Source organism: Mandrillus leucophaeus, unplaced genomic scaffold (assembly GCF_000951045.1).
Source record: "Mandrillus leucophaeus isolate KB7577 unplaced genomic scaffold, Mleu.le_1.0 Scaffold99, whole genome shotgun sequence".
NCBI classification, from domain to species: domain Eukaryota; kingdom Metazoa; phylum Chordata; class Mammalia; order Primates; family Cercopithecidae; genus Mandrillus; species Mandrillus leucophaeus.
Window position 1 is genome coordinate 258,308 of NW_012110807.1, and position 10,032 is coordinate 268,339.

At 40.7% G+C, this 10,032-nt stretch overlaps 1 protein-coding gene across 3 annotated transcripts in view; it reads right to left on the reverse strand.

The window, feature by feature from the left end:
- Positions 1 to 10,032, reverse strand: part of NUP214 (nucleoporin 214kDa) — a 127,063-nt gene that overhangs the window by 112,385 nt on the left and 4,646 nt on the right. For all 3 annotated transcript variants that reach the window (XM_011971143.1, XM_011971141.1, XM_011971142.1), the window contains exons 5-9: positions 7,376 to 7,446; positions 5,489 to 5,552; positions 4,920 to 5,023; positions 3,002 to 3,108; positions 2,002 to 2,068 (exon numbers count right to left, since the gene is read on the reverse strand). In XM_011971143.1, the coding sequence (XP_011826533.1) occupies positions 2,002 to 2,068; positions 3,002 to 3,108; positions 4,920 to 5,023; positions 5,489 to 5,552; positions 7,376 to 7,446 (413 nt within the window). The remainder of the gene's footprint in view (positions 1 to 2,001; positions 2,069 to 3,001; positions 3,109 to 4,919; positions 5,024 to 5,488; positions 5,553 to 7,375; positions 7,447 to 10,032) is intronic.

The window sequence follows — 10,032 nt, forward strand, 5'->3', positions numbered from 1 at the left end:
GAGGGGAGGGGAGGGGAGGGAAAAAAAGGAAAAGAGAGGAGAGGAGAGGGGAGGAGAGAAAGAGAGAAAGGAAAAGGAAGGAAGGAAGGAGAAAGGAGAGAGAGAGAGTGAAAGCAAGAAAGAAAGAAAGAAAGAAAGGGAAAGCAAGCAAGCAGTTCAGGAAAGAGAATGAAATCACACTATGTGACTTAGCTATGGAGCAGGTAACAGACACATTCATATTAAACAAAACAATCTCAACTTTTAAAAACAATCTACAGTTAAGATAAAGACGACTTAATCATTGTAGGGCAGAATGCAGTTTTACAAAAGAGAAGACACAGGTAACAACTGGAAGGATACTAAGGGAAAGGGTGGGAGTGCTAAGACATTCCTCTCACGAAGTGGACGATCAAGAGTTACCACCAGGCCGGGTGCCGTGGCTCACGCCTGTAATCCTAGCACTTTGGGAGGCCAAGACGGGTGGATCACTTGAGGTCAGGAGCTTGAGACCAGCCTGGTCAAAAAAGCAAAACTCCATCTCTACTAAAAAATACAAAAATTAGCCAGGCATGTTGACGCAGGCCTGCAGTCCCAGCAACTTAGGAGGCTGAGGCATGAGAATCACTTGAACCAGGGAGGCGGAGGTTGCAGTGGCACCACTGCACAGGGTGACAAAGTGAGACTTGGCCTCAAAAAATATAAATAAATAAATAAATAAATAAATAAAAAATAAAGATACCACCAGAAAGGAAGGTAAAAAACACCAATTAAAGTTACAAAGGTTCACCAAGATAAGAAATTAAAACAATGCTGTAACTCTTGAGAGGAAGGAGGGGACTGGGGGCCATATGTGAGCTAGATCATCATTTGCCATACAGTCAGTAAGGTCTAAAACTAATAACCAATTACTAGTCATAAAGCAGATTTTTCTTTAGGGATAAGGTGGCAGCATTATAAGAAAATGTTTACAAATTAAAAACGGTCCCCTCTAGAAAGCAAACAGGTAGGGCAGGGGTGATTCTTTTTTTATAAGCCCTTCTCTACTATTTACTTTTAAAAAACATGAACATAAATTATTTTGATAGAAAGTAAAAATAAAACTGTATTTTTAATGTGTGAACACATGAAATACTTCTGCTAACAGGAAATTATTACTGAAGTCAATCTAAGATAGTTCTAGAGCAGCAAATCAGATGGCTGAACTCTGGCCTCATCCAAAGGCAGCCACCTCTAGACAATGAGAACCATGCCCCTCCTAATGGGCCACCCGGCCACCCAGAAAGTGACAGATAAATGCCAACGGTTGAAGAGGCACAAAGTACCTATGCATGGGTGGAACACAAAGTCATATGGGGAGGAGAAGCACTTGTTTCTTATTTACAAGGGTGCACTAAAGATTTTTAAGCTCAAGACAGTTTTAAAAAGAAGATTCCCCTTCTTTTGTTGTGCCCTCTCTGTAGTCAGTCATTCTGCATAACCTACAAGTGGATAGCGCACCACCACTACCTGGGCCCACCGTGTCCCTGCAAGAAAGACAACGTGAAAGAAGGTTCTTATATGCAAAGGTGCTTTGCTCTTTCTGACAGTTTTTCAAAGTCAAACAAAGTATTTCTGGTGAATCACAATTTAGTGTCATCTGCATGTTTTTCTTTCATAATTGAGGATGGATTATTGTTAAATTGTATAGAAGGAGTAGGTTCAAGTAACAGGAAGAAAACAAAGATGACAAAACAGGACAAGGCAGAAAAAGCCTCCTATGCATCGGGCATACTCCAGCTGGAGGTTAACTGCATAGCATGTTTCCACAGACCAGGGATGGATCCTAAAAGAACAGAAGTGAAGGAAGTACTAAGTCTGACACCCGTGTTTCTCCATGCAATAGCCAAGCCATTTGGCCAAGGCACTCTGTCACTGAAGCTTTGCTGTCATGCAGAAACTTGATAAAACAGATGTGAGACAATGTACATCCTAACCACATGCAAAAAAGAAAGCACCACAAAAGTGACAAAAAAGATTTACCTGATCACTTTGTCGAGCAAGGATACTAACTTCTGTTGAAGCCGCAGATGCTGCCAGCACTAAATCCCTTAAAGAATAAAACCAGAGACCATTACATTCAAATACAGCAATAGTTCTCTAACTTGGGTCTGCAGGTAACATCTGTGAGGGCTGCCTCCACATATCGAGGAGAGAGTAAGGTTTTCTATCTGGTTGAACAAAGGTGGGAAGATTCTAGATATAAAGCTGAACTTTTTAGTTTCTGTGAGAAAGCCCTGTAGAATCAGCTCACTGCCTACCTACACGAAGACAAAGGAAAGACACAACAGAATCAAGTCAGAGTTCACAATCAATATGCCACCCAAAGGCAGAATAATGCATCTAGAGGGATGGAAGCTTTGCTTTGAGTAATCTCCATTCCAGTGGGCAACTCTGCTCTCAGAAGGAAACTTTTGATATATTCCTTGAGTATCAGTATTTTCATAAGTCATCACTAGGGGTTATTGAGAAAATTAGATTTTCGAAATTAGTATGTATTTAATATAAACAACTCAAGATTGGGGAAAAAGAAATAATACACATTATCAAGAATAAGCTGAAAATACGTTCAAGGTATCTCAGCCTCCATTTTCCTCTATAATAGAAAAGATTTCAGGTTGGGTGCTGTAGTTCACACCTGTAATCTCAGTACTTTAGGAAGCCAGCCTGAGCAACGTAACAAGATCCCATCTCTACCAAAACACAAACAAACAAACAAAAACTTTAAAACTAAGCCAGGTGTGGTGGCATGTGCCTGTAGTCCCATCTAGGAGGCTGAGGTGGAAGGATCGCTTGAGCCTGGGAGTTCCAGGCTTCTGTGAGCTACAATCGTGCCACTGTACTCCAGCCTGGGTAATGGAGTGAGACCCTGCCAATCCATCCATCAATCAATCAATCAGAAAAGATTTCAACATGGGACAAGGTGACTCAGGTGTGATCTTCCAGTGAGAGCAGGAATGCCCTGTCCAGACTCTCTGCTCACCATTCCTCAATGTAACTGAGATAGTAATGATGCTGCCTCTCCGTGCAGCTGCCGTAACAGGGCTCCATAAAGTTCACAAATATCTCTGGGTGCTTTTCTTCTTTTTTCTACAATGAACAAAGCAAGAAAAAAATTAGGTGCAATTTTTCTCGGATCCTACAGTAAAAGAATCTCAAATGATAAATCATTTAAAGTTGTATGAGAATATTCATTCAAAGTTTAAGTCCAGATATAGGGACATGGTATAAAGGCAGCACTTAGTACAAGGAGTACAAACATTGGCCATCAAGCGAACTGCATTTAAACTCTGTTCTGCCACTTTCCGTCCATGAGAGAGGCAGATTTTTCAACCTTCCTGATACTTAGTGTTTTCATGTGTATACTAGATCTCCTAAGCCTACTTCAGAGGCTACGGTAAGTGTAAAATGAAATGATACATATAAAACTTCCAGCCCAGTACGTGAAACATAACTAGCAGTTAATAAATACTAGTGTTAATATTATCCCCTAGAATAGAAAAAATCTCTAACTAATCTTAAAAGAAGGCATCTAGATAAACATTTTAAAAATTCAACCTTATTAGAAACCCAAGAGTTAAAAACAAGGCATCTTTTTCAAATATCAAATTGGCCTCCCTTGACACCCAATCTCAAATACATACCAGTCATCATCTATCCCTAACACAGCTTTATTTTCTCCATCACTCTTACCAGTCCTTGATCTCACACTTAGTATTGACTATCCCATTAGAATGTAAGCCCAGCCAGGTGTAGTGGCTCAGACCTATAATCCTAGTGCTTTGAGAGATCGAGGTGGGAGAACTGCTTAAAGCCAGGAGTTTGAGACCAGTGTGGGCAACAAAGCAAGACCCCACCTCTACGAAAAATTTAAAAACAGCTGGGTGTGTGTTGGTGCATGCCTGTGGTCCCAGCTACTTGGGAGGCTGAGGCAGGAGGATGGCTTAAGCCCAAGAATTTGAGGCTGTAGTGAGCTGTGATCACACCACTACACTCCAGCCTGGACAACAGACTGAGACTCTGTCTCTAAAAAATAAGTAAAAATTATCAACAACAACAAATTTAAAACCATAAAAGCAAGGCCATCACCTTGATCACTGCTATATACTCAGCTTTAAAGCAGTGCCTAGCACATTGTTGGCATTAAAAATTTGAGAGCAAACAAAGTGATTTTAAAAATCAAGATACTGTCTTGCTCTTCTAAAATTTCTTTATCGAGTTAACCAAGACCCATAGTTTATAACTTAAGCAAAATCATTTTTTTTTAACTTCATACCAAAACAATAAAACACGCTGTGGACACTCTAACTTTGGACCCCAGGCCCATGGTACAGCATGGAAACCTTAAACCTGAAGTTGCATAATCACTGCCAGTAAGTAAAAGAATCTGAAATCAGGTCAGGTGCGATGATGCACACCTGTAATCCCAGCACTTTGGGAGGCCTAGGTGGGCAGATCACTTGAGCTCAGGAGTTCAAGACCAGTCTGGGCAACATGGCGAAACCCTATCTCCACCAAAAAAAAAAAAAAAAAAAAAAAAAAAAATTAGCCAGGCATAGTGGTGTGCACCTGTAGTACCAGCTACTCAGAAGGCTAAAGTGGGAGGATCACTTGAGTCCAGGAGGTCCAGGCTTCAGTGCGGTGAGATCGCATCACTGCACTCCAGTCTGGGTGACAGAGTGAGATCTTGTCTCAAAAAAAAAAAGAGTTTCTTCAGATTGTGGTGTATTTTATTGTGCTCCTATGTAAGATGAAGAATTAACTATTAAAATTACATTTTCAACTTACAAAAAAAAAAAACAACACCCCACAAACACAAAAAAACCTTGAAATCAAAGCCTCCAGCTTTATTAGAAGACTTCTCTAATTCTCAAACAATGAAATTTCTTTCACATGCATACCGGCAGGAGAGCCATCACCACATCCGGAGACGTTTCCAGGGTCCCATCTGCAGCAGCATACACTATTGTGAAGACGTATGTACCGATCCACAGCACATCCAGAACTGAAAGACACATCTTAATCAGTAGGTCATAAAAATGACAGCAACCAGATACAACCAAAAGCAACTTATGTTTGGAATAGCCACTGCATGCTATAATACACACTATGGATAAAAAAAAAATCAAAGGCCCAAATTTCATTGACTAAATATAACTCACAGGTACAAAGATCCAAGAAGCCCAAACTCATCCCCAAATGGTAATTTTTCTGCTGGATTATAATCAGGGCAAATTATGAAGAGTTGTAATAAAAAGTTGGTATCCATTTCATGTCATTTACCATGAAACACAGATGTCACCCAGAGGGCCATAATTTACACTGACTTAACTAGCTGTTTGAAATAGTGACATTATTCATAAAGCAAACACCAACACCTCACTGAGCAGGTACATTACATGATTTTGAATTTCTGTAATATACATAACATGTCATTAGAGGTCAGCCCAATAAGAAAAGCAGTTATTACCTCTGACAGGATGATCTGACTCATAAAACGGAGGACAAGGAATGACTTTTTTTTCCTGCAAAGTCTGAAAGAGATTTGGAGGGCAAAATAAAGTATCAAATGAAACAATCCCTAAACCAATCAAACTATCAAATCTAATCTATTCCTTAGATGCCACCTGTTCCATCTCCTTGGCCAGGAGAGACTGAAGACACAGAACAGTGCTATCTACTTCCAGGACTTTGTCCTACAGAAATGTATGAATGTGGCCGGGTGTGGTGACTCACGCCTGTAATCCCAACACTTTGGGAGGCTGAGGCAGGTGGATCACCTGAGGTCAGAAGTTCGAGAATAGCCTGGCCAACATGGCGAAACCTTGTCTCTACTAAAAATACATAGCCAGGCATTGTGGCGGGCACCTGCAATCCCAGCTACTTGGGAGGCTGAGGCAGGAGAACTGCTTGAACCCAGGAGGCGTAGGCTGCAGTGAGCTGAGATCACGCCACTGCACTCCAGCCTGGGCGACAAGAGCAAAACTCAGTCTCAAAAAAAAAAAAAAAAAAGGCATGAACATGTTCAGATATAGGTAATGAGAGTAGTCAATGCAACACCATTCACAGCAGCAACACCACTAGCACTGATGCAGATAATCATCAATAGTGGGATAAGGCTGGGCGAGGTGGCTCATGGCTCATGTCTGTAATCTCGGCACTTTGGAAGGCCAAGGTGGGCACACTGCTTGAGCCCAGGAGTTTGAGACTAACCTGGGCAACATGGCAAAACCCTGTCTCTACAAAAAATACAAAAATTAGCTGTGCGTGGTGGCAAGCGCCTGTAGTCCCAGCTACCTAGGAGGCTGAGGCGGAAGGATCACCTGAGTCCACGAGGCTGAGGCTGCAGTGAGCCATTACGTTATCACACCATTGCACCCCAGCCTGGGCAACAGAGCAAGACCATCTCTCAAAAAAAAAAAAAAAAAAAAGAATGACAGCTGTATCACCGCTCCCAGCAGCAGAGGGACAAGGTGGCCAAGCCTGGGCAACAGAGCAAGACCATCTAAAAAAAAAAAAAAAAGGCAAACAGCAAAGCAAGAAAATTAAATAAATTACATTATCTTTTTACAGGTTAGTGCCCTAAAAGATTATGTACAAATTTCATGTAACTTTCGGTAATAACAAATAAGAAACATAACCTTAAACCCACACCACCTACATTCAGCACTCTGCTCCCCTCCTCGCCAGAGAACAGTCTCCACGAAGAAGGCACAACAAAGGCCTTAGCACCACCTGTGAATCCCTCCTTCGTATCCAGGCTCAATAGATACATGTGGGTTCCTTGCAACTCAATTGATATTGAAGGATATTTGTGAACATTATCTCAAGAAATTCACAGGAGGATGACAGAGTGCACATGCAACAACAAGAGTACCCATTTTCTTTAGTGCTCATAGTTAGAGAAACAGACCCTTAAAGACGGACTCAGTGAAAAGACAAATACTGTGCTTTAACCCAGAGTGATTCTGCATTATCAACATAGCTTTTTCACTAACTCTTTTCCCTTAAGCTCTGTTTTTATGGAATGCACTGAAAGAGTTGGGGAACAGTGCATAGCGTATTATCGCATTTTACATAAAAAACGAAACAAAACAAAAACGCAGCTACACATAGACTGTTTGTATAACATCCAGAAAAGTCTGGAAGGCTACCTACTCAACACAACACAGTGGGTGCCTCTGGAAGGAGGACTATGGGAAGGAAGGAAAGAGCTCCACTCTTCACTCACTGATGGATTTGTTACAATGAGTATAAATTACTTTTTAATAGGAAAAACAAGAAAGATACTCCCAAACCACCCCCCAAAAAAGCGAGCAACTTAAGAAAAATTCTGAAGTTCAAGATAAGAACTTACAGGAAGATACTGGACCACAGTTCCATTCTGTTTTCCCACTGCCAGCTGCTTTCCTTTGGGGCTCCAGCACACTGAGCAAAGACAATATTACCAAATAAAAACAAGAAAATGGAGCAAACCAATGAGATCTATCACACACAGCTAATTATCAATTCTCATTCCTCTGTCAGTCCATGGAAGATTGTAGGATCATCCCTATCCGGCAAAGTGGAAAAAAGTAAAATCATTTTAACGACATAAGCTAATTGATTTATCACTGGGCTTACTGAATTGAAAGCTAAAAATGCTTTTTCAATAGATTACTGTCCAGAAAGCTGCAAAATACAGAAAACTCTGTAGTCTTTAGATAAGACAAGCAGAATAGAGAAGGTTTCCAAATACAAAGAAATCACCGGCCGGGGTGGCTCACGCCTGTAATCCCAACACTTAGGGAGCTTAAGGTAGACAGATCACTTGAGGTCAGAAGTTTGAGACCAGCCTGGCCAACACGGTGAAACCCCGTCTCCACTAAAACATACAAAAAGTAGCTGGGCACGGTGGCACGCGCCTGTAATTCTAGCTACTCTGGAGTCTGAGGCAAGAGAATTGCTTGAACCCAGAAGGCGGAGGTTGCAGTGAGCTGAGATCGCGCCACTGCACTCCAGCCTGGGTGACAGAGCACGACTCCGTCTCAAAAAAAAAAAAAAACAAATCATTCTCCTGCTCCCATTTAATATTTCAAATGCTTTTCCCCATGAAAGTACAAGTGACTTTCAGAGTACCACCATTACAGATCTAGAAACAATTATTCTCAAAAAACACTTCTAAATCAGCTGTACCAAAATATTTCTCCAGAACACCCAAGTACATTCAGGTTAAATTATGTATGCTGCTTAGCTTCAAGGACATTAACTATGGGTATAAAGAATACTCTCAGCCGGGCACAGTGACCCACACCTGTAATCCTAGTATATGTGGGTAGGGGAGGACAGATCACTTGAGGTCAGGAGTTTCAACATGTAGAAACCTTGTCTCTACAAAAAATACAAAAATAAGCTGGACAAGGTGTGCATGCCTATAATCTCAGCTATTTGGATGGCCGAGGCACGAGAAATGCTTGAATCCAGGAGGTAGAGGTTGTAGTGAGCTGAGATGATAACAATGTACTCCAGCCTGGGTGACAGAGTGAGACTGTCTCAAAAAAAAAAAAAAAAAGAACTCTTCCATCCTTAACCTCCCTCACCATGTTAAAAAACAAAACAAAACCAGCTATCCACTTTGACTTCTAGAAACCAATTCTTAGGTAGATGACCACGATTGTGTGTTACGGTGTGAAAGCCTTCATTACTCACCAGAGGTTACGGCTACAGTGGAAGGAAGAGTGGCACATACTTTCACTGTTTCTGTGACTTGCAGGACAGCAATACTGCCATCAGCCAGACAAACTGCCACCATGGAGGGGACCGTGGGGTTCCACTTCATATCAATCACCATGCCTCCTGCATCTTTCAAAAGCTTATGATAGGCAAATGGACGTTTTTGCTGTTTAGCCTTTTAAAACAAATACGCAAAAGTGAAATAAGTTAACAAATTAGTAAATGCACAAACATTTAATATTCAATGGAAATTACTGAACATACAAGTTATCTCAAATCAGTTTATTTTTCTCCATAACCATAAAAAAAGATTTGGCTTTATACATCAATCTATTTGCTATAGACAATTTCAACACAACTTTGAAAATGGCAGTCAATTATTCTAACATGCTTAGGGGGACTCTCAGCAGGGGAATGCACAATTGCAAAATAACCAATAAATAGCAGACACTAGATTAAAATCTTGGCTCTGCTTCTTAATAGTGCTGGGACCTCGGACAGTTAAACTCTGAGCCTGTTTCTCTACCTATAAAATGAAAATGACAGTACCTACTACAGAAGGCTGTGGTAGGCATGAACGAGGGACAAGGCACATAAAGCACTTAGCACAGAGTCTGACACACAGTCGGTATAAACACTCGCTATTATTATTATCATTCTTAAACTGCTTGAAATGGAAGAACATTGCATTATGAGGCGAAAGACCCAAAATGTAGGAACTTTTGACATTGTCTATTAATCTATGACTTTGGGCAAGTCACGTAAGCCTCCTGATAACAACTTAGAGCAGATGGTGTTATGAAAGAATTTCTTGAAGTCCCTTCTGTCTCAATGATCTATGATTCTATAATGAAGGATTTTTTTTTTTAACCCATATTTTAATCTAGAGAGAGACTTCAAGGGTTAACCTATGAAGCTTCCGAGTTATAGTTCAACACAAGGAAATCTGCTTAGGGTTCTCATGTTGACATCACAGTGTAACAGTAGCTTACCTCATTTGAGAATGTGCGAACATCAAAAAAAGCAATAATGGAACCATATTCACTGGACATCATGCACACAGAGAGTGTGAGGTTATCACAGCTCAAGGCCAGGTGATGGATCGGGAATTTCATAGGAACTAGTAAGCCTTGGACTTTATCAACTATAAAAACAAAAAAATATAAAGCAGAAAACAGTATGTTCTAAGCATAAAGCCACAACCTCTATCCAGTTCAATGTGAAAAAATTTCTGCATCTACATAAACACACATACACCCCAATACCTAGTTATACAGATAAATCTTTACTTTCTTAAGAGAT